We start from the raw sequence: 21,021 nt of genomic DNA, 5'->3' as shown, positions 1-21,021 counted from the left end.
GTTCTTTTTGCTGTCCAAAGTACCGTATTCTCAGGAGACCTCTCCAGGACAAAAGTTCAAAACTTTTCCTATCTTACTTCTTCGAAGTCCAACTGTTGCTTCCATACAGCATCACTGGGAATACCATGCTTGTGTAACTCTAATGCTTTTAGGCATAGTGAAATTTAACTAATACTCCCATGTAATGCAGTGGTTAAGGCAGTGGACTAGGAGAGGGAAGACTCAGGTTTTAGTCCATCTTCAGCCATGGAAGCTTTTTGAGTTCTTTGGACAACTCACTCACCCTCCCATCCCCAACAAATCTTACATGACCTGGCAGCTTGCTGCAAAAATGAAACTTTAATCAAGCTTTTAACTGGTAGTGACTAAGTGCAATTACGTTGAATAGATATCAAATTCATTTTCATGTTCAGCTTCGCTCTGCATTAGGTAAACATTCTTTTATGGCAATTATATTATTTGGGTTTGTAATTTCGGACTATGAATATATTGAAAAGGAATGGGGAAATGGCAATAGTTTCCATATCTAAAGAGCAACAATTTATCTGGGAAAGATTTTCCTGACTTCTCCTTTTGAATGACCTGTGTATTATTTATATATTATTGTGTTTTCCTCTACCTGGTTTATTTTCAACACAGGCATACATGTTGAATTTATGAAAAGCATGTTTTAAGTGATCTAGAATTTTAAACCCTTTTCTAAGAAAGTGTTAGGGTCCATCCAGGGTGGGTTGCTCCTTATCTGCTTAGATTGGCAGGATGCCTTTTTGGACAATTGAAATATATGGAGAACTCAACTATTAAAATACCTGTTATTGACTATATAGGTATCTATTCATTTAGTTATTTAAACATTTTTATTGTCACTCATCTTATAAAATAGAACTCTGAGTGGCTCCCAAAACAAATCAAAACAATCCAGGTGCTTAATCCATCATCTTCATCAACTCATCTATGGTCTCCCCAAACTCCAACCTTACTATCTCAATGCTTGGGGAATGTACCACCCTATAGCAAGTTGCACCATGTTAGCTGTTTTCAGCTAACATGCTGCAACCATTTGGACTGCAACTCTTGCCATGGTAAATGTTACAACTACTACTATTAGTCAGTTATTCAGTGCAGGCATGTTTGCAAACCAATATTATTCCAGAAACTCAATTCAACATTTAGGAACTAAATAGCAGCAGAAGCTTCTTTGGTTCAACACTGCTAGATTCGTTGCCTTCCTGAAGTCAGGAATGAAGTCTTCTATAGACAGAAGACCTTCTGAGTGCAGAACATGGGACCCAAGCATACCTGGCTGAGGAATTCTGGGAGTTGAACTCCACAAGTCATAAAAGGGCCAAGTTTGAAGACCCCTGCCCTAGATGTTTTCTTAAGTGTTTTCTTCCATCCTTTTAAATCAATGGAATTTTAGCTGTCTTATACTTACATGGTGGAGCCACCTATTAAAAGATGGCAGTGAGAGAATCTCCTCTTAATTAAATTCCAGAAGGAAAAAAAACAAGGAAATGGATTTTGAACATGCAGGTGGAAGGATAGGTCCAAGGGAGGTTCAGAACACTGTCTTTTCCTTCTCAGGGAGCCAGATGAAGAATATTTGGATACGCTTGAATTGAAGGGATATAGCCAATTTGTGAAATTAAGTGAATCTGTTTAAAATTCACATTATGTTATTAAATAGGTCAATTTGTTCCTTGGTTTCTATGCTAAACCAAAGGTCTCTACTTCACGTTCTACTCAGTTATGTAGCCTTACAGACTTAAGGAATTTCTACGCTAATAAAGAAGATTAGTGTGGTGACAGCAGAAGAAAGGAATAACAATAATTTGAAAAATCAACAGGCCATTTTACTTTTAACCTCAAAAGTTGGGTACATCCAATCAAACAATTTAGTCTGGAATGGGGAATTATTACTTTCTAATTGCTAATGTCAGCCATTGCTTTGAGAAGGCTGTGTTAGAGTGACAAGTTTGAGTATGGTGTTTATGATAAATTATGGGTAGACTACTCTTGGTGCCTGAAAAAAGATCCAAAACCTGTGCTGCCAGATTTTGGCACCATTCAACTTGGCAAAGCACTTAGCACTACAAAGAGATGTAATCTACCTTGCTTAGCAAATCATCACAAAATGGTTTAGGATGAGCCACTAGAAAACAATGAAGTGAGGCAATTGGTAAAACTAAGATTTTCTCTTTTCATCTTTCAACTCCACCCTAGATACTGCAATTGGAGTGACAGTCTTTAAATTTTACATGAGTAATTCATCTGTAAAGATAAAATGATCAACATAAACAACCCAAAATACCTATGCTATACACTGAAAATAGCAGATATAAATTCCAGTAAAGTATATAATCTATCTTTCCAACATATGGTGTTCAAAACAGCCTGGCCCTTAGAGTCACTCTGATTTGGGAACAAACATTTCTGCTTTTTTTCTACTTAATGTTCAATTCTAAATTTGGATGAGATTGCTGGTGCACTGGAGAAAGAGACAGGGATCAGCCAGAATTATATGAATACACAGGTTTGTAACAGATGAGTTCAGATGTGATTGTTTTACTTGGTGTTCCCAAGCTTTCAAAAATCTGTTGTGCTAACATGCTAACATCTAATGACTGTATCTGGTTTTTCCTTATGGCTGCTTTGAATCCACAATTAATCTTACATTTGATCTGTAGTGTGTGTGTGTGTGTGTGTCTTGTTTACTTCTCTCAGCCTAACTGTGAAGGTTTTAGTTGTATTACATTTATTGCTTATTCCAGTCAAATAGCTGTATCCTCCTTATCTTGAGTAATCCAGATTTTATCCAAGCAATTGAATGAATTGGTTGCATTTGTCTTACCTTAAATCTTCTGAATAGATTTATTATTTTTTATAGAAGCAGTGAAGGCAAATTACAAAAGAGACGGAGCCCTGTTTTTTTTTCCCCATTCACAAAATAATTTTACTTAGTTCAATATATAAAATTATCCCGTTTTGTCTGAAGAATGACACAAGATACTTTTAAAGAATATTAAAAACAAAATGTTTCTCAACAGTTACAATATTTGTTATGTGACATTACAGTAATGTGTACTGTAACTGTAATGAGATGTTATTGTTTATAATTAGAATCAGCCATCAACAGCGAAGGAATAAGTAGTCAAGAAATACATTCCAAACCAGCACCTAGTACCGCAGCCACAAAGGCCTTGGAAAAGATATTCAAATGCCTTGATGTATTTATGCTTACAAAAATCAAAACTGTGCAAGCCATCTCTGTAACACTTTATGGAAGCAAATGTTAGACTATAGTATTGACAGTTTTAACTTGGTATTGGAGAAGACCCAACTCTCCGGAAAAGGCTGTAATGATGCCAAAGATGAAGGAAAAGAGAGAAGATAACTGCAGCAACATGGATAAACTGTTACAGTGGCGATGAATACACCACTGGAAGACATGAAAAACCAAGTTGGGAATAGAGCATCTATAGAGCATCAATCTATTTTATGTGGTCGCTAGGAATCAAAAATGACTTGATGGCACATAATCAATCAACCCCAAAAAGTTCAGTCTTGCGTGGATAAGTACCTGAGAACTAAATTACTACTATTTAGTAGTATGGAAAGACTGCATGCTTTTTTCCCCTGTAAAAAATCTGTTCCCAATAATTTGCTAATTTCCACCTTGGTTTTACTTTTTTAAAATAATAATAATAATAATAATAATAATAATAATAATAATAATAATAATAATAATAATAATAATAATATTTTATTAGTTTTCTATATTTACAATTCATGGTAAACAACGTGTTGTCTGGGTCCACTTGTTTTACTTAATAATACACATTAAATGCCTAATTTCTACCCCGTTTCTCCAGCCGTTGATAAAATATGTCCCATATTTGAAAATATTCTGTATCTTCAAGAAAACACTGGACTGTGCGGAAATGGGTAGACTTACGCTGAAGATTAAAGAAAAGGAAGATACTTTTTTTTTTTAAAAAAAACTTGCTTTTACTTACTTTCAAATTTTACTTTTATTCTTGCTTTAAACACAGCAGCCAGCAGCAAGAACCTGCCAAGTGGCCGTAGTGGATTCCTGAGTGGGAAGGCGGGGTAAAAAGAAGCCGATTAAGTATGTTTCCTTAAACCGTAGCTGATGTCAAGGCAATCCGGCGAAAGGGCAGGGTGGGGTTACGCACGATCCTCCAGCCTCTGTTTAGCAGCCTTTGCTCCCTCTCTTTCTCCCCCGCCCTCTGTTTAGCAGGTGGCCAGTTTATAATCTCAGCGCGCCTTCGGCGGCTCTCCAGTCGAGCGCGCTGCCCCGGAGCATCCGCCAGCCTCTGTCGGGGACAAGGCGGCGGGATCGTCCTCCCAGGCGCCGTAAACAGACCGGTGGGAGCCTCAGCAACCAGCCAAAGCCGAGCGGGAACCACGATGCCGACTTCGCCCGGGCGCAAGAGGGGCTGTATCGCCGCCCGTTTCCTCCTGGCGGTACGGAAGGGAAAGGGATGGGGAGGCGGGGAGGGAATCGGGGAGCTGTTCCTGATGCTGGACCTCCATGATTGGCAGCTTGCCCACCGCAGCCGCTTGTGTTACGGGCAGCAGCAGCAGCAGCAGCAACAACAGCCTGGGGTTCCCCTGCTGTGGGACACCCCAGACTTTGTCCTCGTTTTCTAGGCAAAAATCCCAGCTACCTGTAGGTGGCTTCTCTCTTTTTTCAGATGGTGCGCTGTTGACCTTGGCAACCTGGGATGAGAGTGTTTGATACGGTCCTTGCCCTGTTGTTCTTGAACATAGTTTTGCATTTTATTTCACAGAGGTCAACGCTGGCAAATTTGGGCGATGTGGGGGATGATCAAAATAGGATTTTGTAGTCTTCTTATGCAGCAGAATTCTTCTTGAAATATTAGGGCAATTCATGATGGTCAATCTTGCAAGATCAGCCAGATTAACAATTGTAAACTGATACTATAAGTGGAAAAATGGATAAGAACAACTAAGTTCTTATGATGTCAGAGTTCATAATTATTGACCCCAATTCATACCACTAGGGCTTTTGAAGTGGAACCAGAGTAGGAGTTTACTATGCTTTTGTGTAGCCTGTTGGGTGGTGCAGATCTCGGCCTTAATCCATGATCTGACGCTTTCGTGAAATCTTGGACTAGCGGTAGTCCTCAATTTACAGCCATTTGTTTAGTGACTGTTCAAAGTTACATTGGCACTGAAAGAAGTGACTTACAACCAGTACTCACATTTACAACCGTCGCAGTGTCCCGATGGCCAGGTGATCAAAATTCAGGAATTTAGCAACCGGCATGGTTGCAGCATCTGGGGATCCTGTCATCATCATTTGCGACCTTCCCAGCCAGCTTCCAATAAGCACGCCAGATTCGCTTAGTGACCATGTCATTCAGTTAACAACCGTGAGAAAAAAGGTTGTAAAATCAGGCACAACTCACTTAACAAATGACTTGCTTAACAGCAGAATTTCTGGTCCCAATTGGGATTGTAAGTTACCTGAACTACCTACCACTAGCTAGGGAATGATGGCAACTTGCAGGAAAAGGCACCAGAGAATAAATATTAATACATTATTCAACATCTCGCTTCCTGTTTTATGGCAAGGCAAACATCACTTAACAACTGCCTTGCTTAGCAATGGAAATTGTGATCCCATTGTGGGATCACATAAATTGAAGGCTACCTATAGGATTAAAGGAAATAAAAGAGGACATACAAGAAAATATCCGAGGTAACAGGTCAGAATAATAAAGGGTAATCTTAATAATAAAACCAAAACAAAAAAGAGAGAAATTAAGATAAATATCAACTGATGAGAGAGTAAAATGAACTAAAAAGAACTAAAAAGAACGTATTTTTATATTCTCGTTTTTATTTTGTTCACCTGAAGTCAACATACATAGTCAATGTTTCTGGCTTCTGCTTTCCACATAAACAGTTGCAAGTGTGAACAATAGCCATGTCACTTTTTTCAGCGCTGTACTAACTTTGAACAGTCACTCAATGAATGATTGTATGTCGAGGACTACCTGTAGATCCTTTGCTGTCGTAAGCAAGGAGACCACCTGTTCCTTTACATCTCCACGCGCACGTCTTTATTTCCATCATAAATCAGTATAAAATAACATCAGTAAGAATTATAACCATTGCAATAATAACAATGAAACCCATGAAACATTTAAAAATGCCTAAAAGCTAGCATTATCAACATAATATTGTAATATTGGAATACTGATTTTTTTTTATTCAAGAGTTCTTCATACTGAATTAAAACAGAGACTTTAAACAAGAAATGAAAGTATTCCTTTATATCACCGGCTCAACTAAAAGTGGGGAGGATCTGCTCTTCCTATTTGGGGATTGATTACACAGTAGGAAGATAATGTCTGAACAGAGCAAAGATACAATCAGATATGACCATTATTGTATTATTGTATTATTATTATGTATCAGTGAGCTCAGTTTTTCAAGCTATATCAAGAAGTTGCTGTAAGTGATTTTACATTCCTTCTTGGGAGAGGACCGATGCTTGGATTAAGTTACAGGAACTTTGGTCATGCAGTTTTCTGTTCTGTTTCTGTTTGGCATGATGAAATCTTACATTCCTAAGGTTTTAAATGCACCTCAGCAGTCCATTTCATCATTTGGTATCAACCCAGGATTTATCTCATATAAACAACCATTCCTTTTTAAAACTCAGAAAAAAGAGCATTGTAGAATGTGTCCAGGGCCTTAAGAGAAGTGAGTTGTTTTTCCTTGATTGAGCTTGAAAATACTGAGCAGGCTTGAAGTTTGAAGTTTGAAGTTTTATTGCATTTATATCCCGCCCTTCTCCCAATGGACTCAGGGCGGCTTACAGCCAATTAAAAACAGAACAATCAATACAAATCTACAAAATTTAAAATCAATTAAAAGATATATACAATAGGCCTATTCATGTTTTAAAACTAATTAAAAACCAGTTTAAAATATCCCTAGGCCAAGTACTCATCCCTAGGTGAGTACTTGGATGAAAAACACCAGGAAAATTAAAAAAAAACAAATAAACGAGAGCTAGTTTAGTGTTGTGGTTAAGGTGCTAGCCTAGAAACCAGAAGTATTCTAGTCTGGCTTTAGGCATGAAAGTCAGTTGGGTGACTTTGGGCCTGTCATTGTTTCTCAACCCAAACCACCTCATAGGATTGTTAGAGGGAAAATAGGAGGAGGAATGAGTATTGTTGTTGTTAGTTGCGAAGTCGTATCCGACCCATTGCAACCCCATGGACTACGTTCCTCCAGGCCTTCCTGTCCTCTACCATCTTCTGGAGTCCACTTAAGCTCATGCCTACTGCTTCAGTGATTCCATCCAGCCACCTCATTCTCTGTCGTCCCCTTCTTATAAAAATAATAAATCTAAAAAAAACCCTAAGGCTATACTAGGCCTAGTAGGAAGTTGACATATTGGAAGAAGGCTGTGGCACTTCCATACCATAGCCAAATGAATAAATGAATGAATGAATGAAATCTAATACTGTGTAATATGGACCAGAAGGGAGCATTAACTCAAGAGAGACTTTACTTTTTCTGTTTCACAAAAAAGGTCAGTGGTGAGAACCTAAATCTATTGCCATTAACTTTATGTTAAATGGCTAAGAATTATTTATCCATGTCCTTTTTCAAAACTTTATTTTCCATCCAAGGAACTCTGAACGGCATACTTGAGCCTTGAGAAGAAAGCTAAGATAGCCAATGATCTGGTTACTCAGTTTGACTTTAGGCCTCAGGTGGGTAAAATGGGGCTGGTTTGGTACAAGATAGGGGACATGTTCAAGGTCACACTGATGAACATAAGTGCTTTGTTAAGTATGTAAATCCCAATTCATAGGGATTTTCAGCCATAAGTATAGAAACCTGGAGATATGCTTGGAAAGTCTAAAAAAGCATATAGAACCTCGGTTAAGTGCTGTTTCTGGAAATCTTTCACCTAGGGCAAAATCCTTTTGTTGGGAGATAAAAGATAGTAATTTCATGGAGTAAGTTATCACCTCTGTTTTAGTTGGGGATGGTTCCCTATTCTGTTCCTTGGACTTTCAGAAAAGTTAATGTAGAGATTTGTGATAGGACTCTTGCCCCCCTTAAATTGTTAGATTGGGCAGGTGGTACAGTATTTAAAGGACTAAGCAACATCTACCTATAAAAATGATTAAAATCATTTCCTTACTAGTGGCTTACAGCATATTTTAGAGTTATCAGTAATGGTGATAGTTTGATAAAATGTCAACAATGGTTGGATGATGTGTGAAGTTTCTATAAGTCACTAGTGGGAAGACAATGGAAGGAAAATACACCCCAATTATCTATTGGGAAAAACATTATATGGGAAATAGAAACATACCAAACATTTTTCATTAAAAATATAACCTAATTGCCTACCAAAATACATTAAATAACTATTCTTAGCCTTTCTTTCACTGGAATGGGTGCTAAATTGTGTACAGTGTCTTTCTTTCTTAGTAATATTTTAGAAACAAGTAGATAAGTGCTTCAACATATGATTTAGAAGTACAAGGTCAACAGTGTAGTAATACAACAAGTTAAACAAGCTTATTGTGCTCAGTTAGACAGAGTTCGTTGCTAATTGACAATTACATTGTAGTTTATACAATCCTTTTAAGAAATGTATAGTCCTAACTAAGCCTTTCATGCCAAGGGAGATTGTTGGGGGACTGACGCAGAACAGGAAAAGCTGGAAATGTGAACAGACCTGACGCTACTTGCCAAAATCATAGAAACACAATACATGCCACAAATATTGAGAAGGAAGTAAATAAATAGGTTTTGTTCTTATTCATGGTTGAGAAACTAACATCATTTCTGCTTTGAGTTAAATAAATAAAATAAATAATAATCAATGATCTGAAGCAGATTTGTTTTCTTTTTTTCAACAAGCTCTGTTGTGTCATGTTGTAGGTCCTGTTGGGTAATACAATACTTGATTATAGGCTATTTCTAAAATAATTTTTTTTCCTGTGAAGTGCTTAGGGCATTACATTTACAAGGAAGTTGGGTGTCAATTTATAACACATTTGAGTTTAGGGAAATAGAATGAATCACCTTGCTTCTTCTATCTTTTACCTCTTTTCCCTTCTTATCTCCTTCTATGCATTCATTTGATGGTAGTATAACATTGAGTCTTCAGTGGTACAAGTTAAAATTAATGCCACTAATCAACCATATCCTTGTAATGAGGATTTTAAGCCAAAGCTTGAAAGCATTCAAGCATTCATAATGGCTAGTAGACATGTGAAGGTAATTAAAGGTTAAAGGTTTCCCCTGTCCAGTCGTGACCAACTCAAGAGGGTGGTGTTCATCTCTGATTCTCAGCCTTGGGAGCCTGTGTTTGTCTGAGAGTCACTTCCCAATCATGTGACCTGCATGAAAGTATGGAAAGTTCCCACCAAAGTGCACTGGGCTGTCAAGGCACCACCTAAATATTACATATAGAACAGCCCAGTGCACACATCCTGGAGATTGAGAAGTTCCCTGAGGATGGGCTCTGGTACAGATCCAAAAGCTTGGAAGAACAAACCTCTGGTCCCAGTGACTGATTCAGATTGGATCCTAAACAGTTCAGCGTAGTTAATATTAGTCTAGGAGACACTGTGGTATAGTAGGGCTATAGGTGGGACTGGGAATTCTGACAGACATCCTGGCTGATAGAAATTCTGTTTGTATATAGCACCACAGAGCAAACAAAGAGTACAGTCACCATGTGTTTTACTGCTCAACTGTAACAGGAAACTCTACTTAGAACAATAGAGCATAGCGTATCTACCATAGATCCAAATTTGTAAACATTGCAATCTACTGGCTGAATACTACTGTAGTTGCTGCATAGAAATACATTCCAACAATAAATTCCAACACTGGCAATCAAACGAGCTCCATAATACTGCCAAGAATACTATATGGTCATATCCATGTAATCTCTAGGAGTCCAATTCAACTCAAGAGTGGCCATTATCTTTATTAAATGAATATTTAATCAAACACTAGGCAACTGTAGGTTACAGGATTGTGGTTGAATTCTCATGTAATATTTAGCCAGGAGCTTTAGTCTTCATATAAACAGCATGGTGTTAAATTGATAACATAGTTTGCATCCTTTTGTTTTACTATGTGTGAAAGCTGTATTATGTTTGACTTTATATGGTGATGAATTATTAGAACTTTCCCAACAAATTACAAGTAAAATGTCCTGGGTTGGTTCAGTAAGGACACTCAACTGAAGAGAGAAATAGACACATTTGTGGTGTAGTGTCATGTATGGACTTGGCTTGTTTATTTTCTCATTAGTTTTAATGTTAGACTCACCTTTGCTATAGTAGTGTTTTTACCTTAATTCTTTTTCCTGTCCATGAAGGTTCTTGCCATCCATAACTTCCATTATGCCATGGGCAATGACATCATTGTAAATAAGGATCAACCCAAGAGAAGCAAACAGGTGGGTACACTACGGTATTAAATTCTTCAGTGAAGCACGTTCATTTGAAAGGTAAAATAAAATTCATAGTAAAGTTATGTTTCATTATTGTTTCTTTGAATTGGAATACTCATTGTAGTCTGAAGTGCAATATGGATTAGATTCACTCTAAGATGAACTTAATCTGAAACTTGGATCAATAAAATGCAATTTGTTCTATTCTTCTGAAACAAACATCACTAATCATGGCTGATTTCTCATGACTTTCTAAACTACCTGTTTTAACATGACAGTGACTACAGCCAGTGAATCTCTGGCAGTATGTTGATAAGCTTAAGAAGATTTCAGGTCTGTGATCTGCACCCAACCCTTTAATTTTTATTTTCAAAATTCAGGGTCAAAACCCACTGATTTGGGGAAGTTTGGGTTTTTTTTTTGTCCTCATTTCATCCCATCTGCTCTCTGACAAAAGGTAAAAAATGGAGGCTTACCTGATTTCAGATATCTATTTTGCATTTTTAAACTTTGCGAGTTTATTTTTTAAAATAGATTGAATGTTGCTAGCTCCATCCCTCAGTTATGCCATCTTGCAGAGGGACACACCCTCTTATCGCTCTTGGAAGCTGTTTTTAAATTCCTTTCCTTCACCAGAAAGAACAATACCATTTCTTTTTCTGCCTTAGAAGGTGATTGTACTTTCCTGGCCTTCTTTAGTGGTGAGAAGGGTTGGACCTAGTTAATATCTGGAGGTCATCAGGGAATCCCAAGGCTAGGCTAGCCAGGCGAGTCAAGAACTATCCTAGAAGAAGGCAATAACAGAAGCCTTCTGTACTGTTGCCTGGAAAACTGCATGAATGATGTCTCCAAGTTCAGTTTGAAGGAGGCTGTCCATACCTGCTCTTGTTTCAGATCCCCAGTTATACATGCACAGATCATTTGGAGTATATCATAAAAAGGTGACTGTGTATCAGTGTAGAAACTGATGGGTTGTTCTGTCTAGCTCAATATTGTGGATACTATTGGAAGCATCTCTGCAGGTTTACAGGCAGAATCTTCCCCATCCTTACCTGGTAATGTGGAGGACCTATCCTGCAGCCTTCTTTCTGAGCAGCAGACATTCTGCCCAGAGTTGTATCTGTTTGTGATATCATGTTCTCTATTGCTAATGGAATGGAATGGAATAGAATAGAATAGAATAGAATAGAATAGAATAGAATAGAATAGAATAGAATAGAATAGAATAGCGTTCTTTATTGGCCAAGTGTGATTGGATACACAAGGAATTTGTCTCCAGTGCATAAGCTTCAGTGTACATTCAAGCAATAAGTAGTAAATCATTATCATAATCATAAAATGCAATAATCATAAATCATAAGATACAACATTCAGTCATAGTCATAGGATACTAAATAAAAACAACCAACATAAATCATAAAATACAAACAACAGAGTTATAGTCATAAGATACTAAAGGAATCGGTAATTGGAAAGATGACAAGGATAATATTCATAGAGCTCTAATATGTGGTTTGATATCCCAGGGCATAATAAAGTGTTGTGGGAATTAGTTTAGCAAAGTGATGGTATGGGGGAAAGAATTGTCCTTGTGTCTACTTGTTTTGCCGTACAATGCCCTGTAGCGTTGTCTTGAGGAAGAAGTTGAAACAGATTATGTCCAGGATATGTGAGGTCTGTAGACATTTTCACAGCCCTCTTTCTAGCTTGTGTAGTATACAGGTCCTCAATGGAAGGCAGGCTGATTGCAATTGTTTTTCTGTAGTCCGTTGAAGTCTGTGTCTGGTATGTTTGGTTGCTGTGCCAAACCAAACAGTTATAGAGGTACAAATAACAGACTCAATAACTCCTCTGTAGAACTGTATCACAGATGACTTTCAGAATTGCTTCCAAACATAATGTGAAGATCTCCTTTCTAAAGGGCATGTCACAAGAGATGGCTATCATATAATTGAATCCTATCATTCATAGGATTGGGATCCTTCCAGAAGTCTGCGTCCGTTGCATCGCACAAAACGGAGATGGGTGATTACTACTCTTGAACTTGAAGAAGAAGGCAGAGGCCCCTTCCCCGAATTGATTGGAGAGGTAAAAACGAAAATGCTAGCTTCTTAGCATTACCAACATTTTTTCTCTCTACTATTGAGCATTGCTGATAGTGAGGCCAACATAAATGAGCAGCAAATAAAGGCACATAGGAATTTATGACTCAGTCCCACATGTGGGATATATTATCTCCAGCATATTTGTGGGCATTTTCTTTGTGACCACCCAACTTACCTGATTTATTCACTTATTTTGCATGTTTTCAATTTAAAAAATAAATGAATAAAAAGATAACAAACTGCAAAGTAAAAAGCCAGCTTCAAGGATAATCTCTGCTGCCAAAAATATTTCTGAGCCCTAAATGTGCCTAGAGTGGTAGTAGTAGCAGCAATAGGTCACATTAATAATAATAATAATGGTTTTTAACTAGAAGACTTAAGAATACTTAGAAATCTTATCTAATATTTCCAATCTGTTTTGTTTGTAGCTCTTCAACAATGCATCGCAAAATACATCCATAAAATATTCAATTAGTGGACCTGGTGTGGATGAATTTCCGGAATATGGATTGTTTTCAATCGAGGATGATGCCCACGGACATGTATATGTGCATAGTTCTATAGATCGGGAGAGGACGCCCTCTTTTTCAGTACTTATTTATTTTATAGCATTTTTCATCTGCTTCAGTTTTGTACAACCCTGGGCAAAATCCTTCAGTTAATCGTGAAAAGATTCCAAAGAAAACCAATCCCAACTAGTCTACCTTTCTTTTCAGCCCATCACAACATGCCCAGTAAAGTTGAGTGAAAGGCATAATAGATTATCTGCTTCCGAAAAGCAAGGAGGGAAGGAATCACACATACCTCTGATTGAATAATGAGTCTATAGAATGGGAACTATTATTGAGAAGTCTTGCTAGCTTGCCCATAGCTTTCTATATCTTGTTCCATATATGTGGCATAGAGGAGGTACTCGCAGGAGGCCTTGGTAAGGTTCAGGGGTAGGCAGATTCTGTTTTGTCAATATGTTGCCTGAGGTAACTCAGCATTGCATTATGTGAGGCTTGAAAGGTAGGGAATCAACATGATTTGGGCCTAGAAATCTATTAATAACTGAGCCAGAACTTCACCTTCTGCATTGAAATGGATGGCCAGCACTTTAGTCACTGTGTATCAGGCCCTGTGTTGATTGTGTTAGAATAGTCCAATTCAGCAATGACTATGACATGGGTTACTGTGGCCAGATCACCTTGAGCTATGTAGTCCTCGACTTACGACAGTTCATTTAGTGACTGTTCAAAGTTACAACGGCACTGAAAAAAGTGACTTATGACTGTTTTTCACAGTTATGACCTTTCCAGCATCTCCATTATCATGTGATCAAAATTCAGATGCTTGGCAACTGGTTCATATTTATGACTGTTGCTGTGTCCCAAGGTCATGTGATCACTTTTTGTGACCTCCTGATGAGCAAAATCAATCAGGAATCCAGATTCACTTAATAACTGGGTTATTAAGTTATCAGCTGCAGTGATCCACTTAACAACTGAGGCAAGAGAGGTTGTAAAGTGGGGCAAAATTCACTTAACAGTTGTCTCACATAGCAACAGAAATGTTGGGGTCAGTTGTGGTCATACGTCGAGGACTACCTGTACCAGCCAAACTGAGTAAAGACCTCCCTTCCCCTGGGCTTCATTTGCTGCTTATGCATGAACCGCAAATCCTTGGGATTCCCAAGTCACGGGAGGAGCGTGACCCCACTCAGAACAGCTAAAGGTGTTGCTGGGTACTATGTTGTTGTTGTTGTTGTTTTTGGGTGAACAACAGCTTTATCTTGCAGAGATTTAGCTGAACTTGTTTTACCTCATCCAAGTATCTCAACATTTCCAGCCATCAATTCAGGATCCTAAAGATGCTTTTTCATGAGGCAACTGGACTTTCTTGTTTTGTTTTGTTTTTTTGATGACATTTCGCTTCTCATCCAAGAAGCTTCTTCAGCTCTGACTGGATGGTGGGGAATGGAAGGATTTATACTCCTTGCAAACAGCTGGTCATTTGCATTATTTTAGAGGGTCATTGAGGCCACCTGAAGGTTTATCTGTGTCATCAGGGTCACCTGAGTTGTGCAAATGGCTGAGGAGCCTTTTTGGAACTGTTGAAAGGACTGAGTTGTAGACTGAAGATAGATGATGTCATATCCCTCAATACTAATGCTAATGCTAATAGAGTTGGAAGGGACCTTGGAGATCTTCTAGCCCAACCCCTTGCTCAGGCAGCAACCCTATACCATTTCAGACAAATGATTGTCCAGTCTCTTCTTAAAAACCTCTAGTATTGGAGCATTCACAACTTCTGGAGGCAAGTTATTCCACTAATTAATTGTTTTAACTGTTAGCATAATGAGAACATCTCACCTTGAATTGCGAAATGGTTGAACAGTTTCCTAACTTCTCTCCTAATGGAACTATTTTCTATTATTTCATCTTTTGTTGGTTGATAATTCCTAGGAATAGTAGTTATGCAGTAGGGTGTGCCTGTTGATCAGTGTCAAATATTTGCCTTCTGGCAAACTTTTATATCTTACAATGTTGGTTTTCACCTTTTGCTCAGGAAACGTGTGTGAAACAAACAGAAAAATTTCTAAAAATGGGGTTGCTTAATTATCCTTAAAGGTCACAAGTGGTTGTTTCTAATCTCAAAAATAAACAGGAGCAAAAATATGATACATTTCCTTGTTCCTGTTTCAAACAAACAAAATTTATCTTTTCTATTCAAATAGAATAGGTGTTCAATTATGGTGAAAACATTATCTCATTCCAGTTACTGGTACTCTTGGTTGCAAGTGAGATAAGACTTTAAAAGAGAATGCAAAATTTCAATTCCATGGAAGTTGTGGTTCAAAGGATTTGCTCTATGATTCACTGATTCACCCAGTTAATACAAACTGTAATCAAACATTTCCTGTGGTCAACTCTATAGTAATGTTTATATGATAAATCTTTTATAAAATTTGCCAAATTTCATTGCCACAGTAGTTGTGGTTCAAAAACATTTACTCTATGATGCACTGTTTCATCCAGTTAAAGGTTATAGACATGAGAGTTTACATAGTATGTAATTATGAGCCTTGGGAGACAAAAATGAAGAGGCTAGATTTTATATATAGCAAAAAGGATGATAATTTTCATCTGATTTCATCTAAACTCATGTAAAACACAGCCCTTGTTTGCTGAGCTTTTAAACTCATTATAGATTCCTCCAAGCTAATGGCTTCAAGGTATTTGAGATTGTAAACTTAATCATGAGGGCTAGGACTGGTTAGTTCAATTAATTTATTGATTATATTTTAAAGTACAGTTACCTGACATACTTGGAGGCTTAACACAGATTTTTAAAAGCCTAAGAGAGAAAATCTCCCCTCAGAATTCAACATCATTTAACAAATTGAGGCCATACCTACATATAAGGCTCCCCTCCATTTGAACTATTTAGTATGGTTCCCAGCTTGTCTGTCTTTATTATCAACAAAATAATTTTTGCTTTGTCTCATCAGTTTTAACCTAATTTTCTTATCAACTATCTACTATTTAGATACGTTTTGATGTTCACAATAGAATGACTGGAGCAATACTAGACAGTTCCTTGTTCTTCAACATTGAGATTAAGGATATAAATGACAATGCTCCTGAATTTCTCCAAAAGGAATTTAACATTAATATAAAAGAAAATCATCACAAAAGTGAGTATCCTTGAAAATCTGGGCAGTATCAGGCAAAACTGAGTCCACTGTTTCTATCTTTATGTAGATTTTAGATTTTTTTTTATTTTCTTGGCTATGTTGGCATCTAAATACAGAACAAAAGTTGAGATGTCTCATAATATACATAAATAAATGAATAGATTCACCCTCACATATACTACATGTATCTTCTTGTTTTAGACTAAATCTAGCCCTGTCTTATGTCATGGCACTGCCCTGAGAGAGGGTTGAACAAAGTTTTCCAGCTTAGAACCAAAATATGTTCTTTTTTTTTTCACCTCAGGTCATCTCACCTCACTTCACCTGACCTTATATCAATTTGAACCTCCTCTCCTCTCCTCTCTGCCTCACCGCACCGCACCGCACCGCACCGCACCGCACCGCACCGCACCGCACCGCATCCCACCCCACCCCAACCCTCTCCACTTCTCACTCCACTCCATTCCACTCCACTTTGGAAGAAGACCTTGGAAGAGGAAATTACTGTCCTGTATTATCCATTGTATATGCCTTATAATTTCAAAACGTTTTTGCTGCTTCAATCATTTGTTTTTATTTTTCAGGATTTTTTCACTGTCATAGTACAATTTAAAGTCCCTTTTAATGAGATTTGTATTTCTCCCTTTTCACTTCCAGTTGCAAATGCAACAATAATACATGATTAGTATTGAAAGCAACGCAGGAAATATGCAATTGAATGCATCATATAAATGCATGCTTAAAGATGCATCTATTTTAATTCCTGATTTAACAAGGAGACACAACCAAATTCCGTTCCACAATCAAGTACATATCTGCTGTAGTACTAAATCTAAGATAGTTACTCATATATCCCAGCTTGTCCAATTGATCACCCCGGAGAGTAGAATAATTGAATAACCCTTTTGATAGCAACATATTCATATTGCCACCAACAAACAACAACACACTTTTTAGTAAGTGTTCAGTACACTTAACATTTCCAGGAAAATAGCTAAAACAGCTAATCCTGTTTCTGTTGGTATCAAAAGCCACTGTAATCAGTTGGAATTCTCATATTCTGAATTTACCATCTTCAATTATTGCACCTTACTCCCATCCTTTTTTTTTCTTTTAAGGTATTAAATAAATGAATGAATTATAATTAATTTTATTGTATATTGTATATTACCTCTGGGGCACTTAGTCCATATATTTAAGCTGTTGGGCTTTTGTTGTAATAAAGCCCACTTATTTGTCCTTGCAGCCCTCTCTAAAGATGGAGAAAAGGAGATTAATGTTTATTTTCCTCACATCATATGTCTATTACTTGTCTAGTAAAATCTAAGACCAGGTGATTCTGTAAATGGCATATATGGGTAGAGGGCAGTGGTGGGATTCAGCCGGTTTGCACCACTTTGGCAGAACCGGTAGCTAATTTTTTGCTGCCCAGGCCCAGAATGGACTTCCGGAAGTGGCATCCACACAGAGAACCGGTCGTTCACATATTTGAATCCCACCACTGGTAGAGGGTGACCCTTTCTAGGCATGGGTAATGTCCTTGGAAATACATATTCCATCCTTAGATCTCAGTGAAATACACAATATTGTTGTAATGTGCTTTAATTTTCCCTGTTGTAGAGGAACCTGTTTTCAAAGTTATAGCAGTGGATAAGGACCAAGAAGGCACTGCAAATTCTCAAGTGGTATTTTGCCTGGTTTCACAAAAACCTGACCTAAAGCCTCCTCTCTTCACTATTGATTCCACTAGTGGCTTAATACACATTACACAATGCTTGGATTATGAGGTACCGTCATTAAAAACAAAGTTATAATGATGCTTACATGAGATCTGTATCTTGGCATGCATACTTTCCAGTAAAACCATCCAATAAAATTAGACTGTCGCCAGTGCTTGTTGATTCTGTCTTCTAGTCTGGTAGGTCAATTGCTAACCTTAATCCATCACCTTAAACTAAATGCTCATCTTAGCTTTTCAGAGTATTGCAAATGAACAGTTTAGTGTCATGGTAAGTTGAAGGAATGTGGATAGGGCTGGTGTTTGGAGCCAGGAAACTGGCTAAATTTAACTGCATGTTAGCAAATCGCGGAGTTATATTGATCTATTTTCTCCTAGCTGACACAACATCACAGCATGTGAGTTGGAAGGTAAAATAAGAGGTAAATACCAATGTCTGGCATATAAATTTCCTCGCAAGATAAGAGACTAAAAATGCATATTATTTGTACAGATGTTACAAGATAACATTTCAGTTTGCCTAAGACAACGGTTCTTCACTTGAGTTTTAACTTATGGCTATAGAATATCATGCAGAATACAGGATATATTTCAGGGTGAATGGATGAAACAGATAGTTTGATAGATGAATGTAAGTGATTCTTAGCTATTTGAGAGAAGAGCGATTTTGTGTATTAAACTCAGCCATCTCATACAGCCTACTTAACCATGATCTTACATTTTGTCAGTCTGTCACTATTATTATTTGGAGGGCTGCATGTTTAGGGAGAAATTACAAAATTCACGCCTTTATTTTATAATGTTTTAAAAGGATAAAGATAGCGTCAAATTTATTTTGATAAAAAGATCCTGTTTTTAAACTTTACTGTCTTTCAGGCCAATCGGAATTTTAGACTTGTGATCAGGGCTTCAGACCGTGGATCTCCATCCTTGTCATCAACTGCAACAGTCAATATTGTCGTGGAGGATTCTAACAACAATTTGCCTGTATTCACCCCCCAAAAGGTAAGATGCTTAAGATGACTGCTGACAACATGAAAGGCTACTTGGCCCAGCCATGGAAAATAAAAGCATCTTCCTTTAACTCACATTTGCAGGTTCACAGAACAAGCTTTTAAGTAATAAAGCATGTTTTCTTTTTGAAGTGCAATTGCATTCTTTGAGATGTTGCTGAAGTGCGGCTTCCATCAATTCAGCCAATATGGCATGGGAAAAGATCCTGGGATCTATAATTCAGCAACATTTTTAGGCTATATATACTGCTTACTTTGGTATGCTACATAATTAGTGAACATAGAATTAGTTTGATTGGGAAGTGACAAAGGAGGCATGGTAACCCTATTGTCGCTTCCTTAAGCAGAATAAGAATTCTGCCATAGAATAAAGCTGGAAGGGACCATGGAGGTCTTCTAGTCCAGCCCAAGCTGGACTAGCCCAGCCCAGCTCAAGCAGGAGAACCTATACCATTTCAGACAAGTGACTGTCTAGTCTCTTCTTAAAACCTCCAGTGATGGAGCGCCCACAATTTCTGAAGGGAAGCTGTTCCACTGGTTAATTGTCCTCACTGTTAAGAAGTTTCTCCTTAATTCCACGTTGCTTCTCTTTTTGGTCAGTTTCCAACCATTGTTTCTTGTCCTGCCTTCTAGTGCTTTGGAGAATAATTTGACCCCCTCTTCTTTGTGGCAGCCCCTTGAATACTGGAACACTGCTATCATGTTATCCCTATTTCTTCTTTTCTTTAGACTAGCAAACCCAAGACCTGCAGCCATTCTTCATATGTTTTAATGACAACTGACAGCTTTCTGGGACATCATTATTAACATGCAAATATGAAGGCATAGGGCATGGAGGTCCTTTTAAGTTCTCCCAGTGGGCAAAGGCCATTGGTAAAATTATTCCCATGTACATGGTTTTCCTGAGTCAGAGGTATCCATTTCAAGATGATTAGGGGTGTTGTGGCTCCGTCTTGTGAGCCCCTCTTATCGGAGGAAGAAGACTCCGAACATGAAGGAGAGGAGATGGCCAGGCCTCCCTCTCCAGGACCCTCCTCTTTGGCAAGGCCTCAGGTGTCTCCCGACGGAGAAGAGATTGACCAGGAGCCAGGTGGTTCTGAGATTGGCCAGGAGCCAGGTGTTTCTGAGATTGGCCAGGAGCCAGGTGTTTCAGATAGTGATGAAGATAAGTTGCGGCTGGATCCACGCCAGCGTAGGAGCGACAAGCGTGTGCAGCAGAAAAGGAGACGTGCCAGAGATTAAGCTGAGTCACTGGATCACACCCCACAGGCTATAAAAGGGAGGTGGTGGCCATTTGGACTCTGTGACGGACAAAGCTAAATCTCTGGCGAAGTAGTTTACTGTGGACTTAATTTCTAACTGTGTGTATTGTTTTTTGTTCTCTGAATAAAAGTCTTGGCAGGCAGCTACGGAGCTGCTGCCAAGTTTCTTATCTGTAGTGTGGAGTGTGGAGAAGTTATTTAACCCTCGGCTGGCTGTTTGGGTGTGTGTGTCAGACGGGGACAGAACAAGGGGACTGGAGGCTAAAACATAAGGAACGGTTGCTGGAATTGGGTATGTCTAGTTTAACAAAGAGAAGGACGATGGGGGACATGATAGCAGTGTTCCAATATCTCAGGGGCTGCCACAAAGAAGAGGGAGTCAAGCTATTCTCCAAGGCACCTGAAGGCAGGACGAGAAGCAACGGATGGAAACTGATCAAGGAGAGAAGCAACTTAGAACTAAGGAGAAACTTCCTGACAGTTAGAACAATTAACCAATGGAACAACCTGCCTCCAGAAGCTGTGAATGTTCCAACACTGGAAGTTTTTAAGAAGAGACTGGACAGCCATTTGTCTGAAATGGTGTAGGGTTCCTGCCTGAGCAGGGGGTTGGACTCAATGACCTCCAAGGTCCCTTCCAACTTTATTATTATTATTATTATTATTATTATTATTATTATTATTATTATTATTATTATTATTATTATTATTATTATTATTATTATTATT

General features: G+C 38.1%; 1 protein-coding gene across 1 annotated transcript in view; it reads left to right on the top strand.

The window, feature by feature from the left end:
- The first annotated feature begins 4,340 nt into the window (after nt 1–4,340).
- Nucleotides 4,341–21,021, top strand: part of CDH26 (cadherin 26) — a 29,559-nt gene continuing 12,878 nt past the window's right edge. Inside the window, exons 1-7 of the mRNA XM_015825749.1 lie at nt 4,341–4,488; nt 10,421–10,501; nt 12,467–12,583; nt 13,029–13,190; nt 16,132–16,279; nt 17,900–18,066; nt 18,894–19,022. Of these exons, the coding sequence (XP_015681235.1) occupies nt 4,432–4,488; nt 10,421–10,501; nt 12,467–12,583; nt 13,029–13,190; nt 16,132–16,279; nt 17,900–18,066; nt 18,894–19,022 (861 nt within the window). The 5' untranslated portion in view covers nt 4,341–4,431. The remainder of the gene's footprint in view (nt 4,489–10,420; nt 10,502–12,466; nt 12,584–13,028; nt 13,191–16,131; nt 16,280–17,899; nt 18,067–18,893; nt 19,023–21,021) is intronic.

This window comes from Protobothrops mucrosquamatus, unplaced genomic scaffold (genome assembly GCF_001527695.2).
Source record: "Protobothrops mucrosquamatus isolate PMUCROS unplaced genomic scaffold, P.Mucros_1.0 scaffold2789, whole genome shotgun sequence".
NCBI classification, from domain to species: domain Eukaryota; kingdom Metazoa; phylum Chordata; class Lepidosauria; order Squamata; family Viperidae; genus Protobothrops; species Protobothrops mucrosquamatus.
Note: the sequence above shows the minus strand (reverse complement) of the source record. Positions and strands in the feature narration are given on the sequence as shown.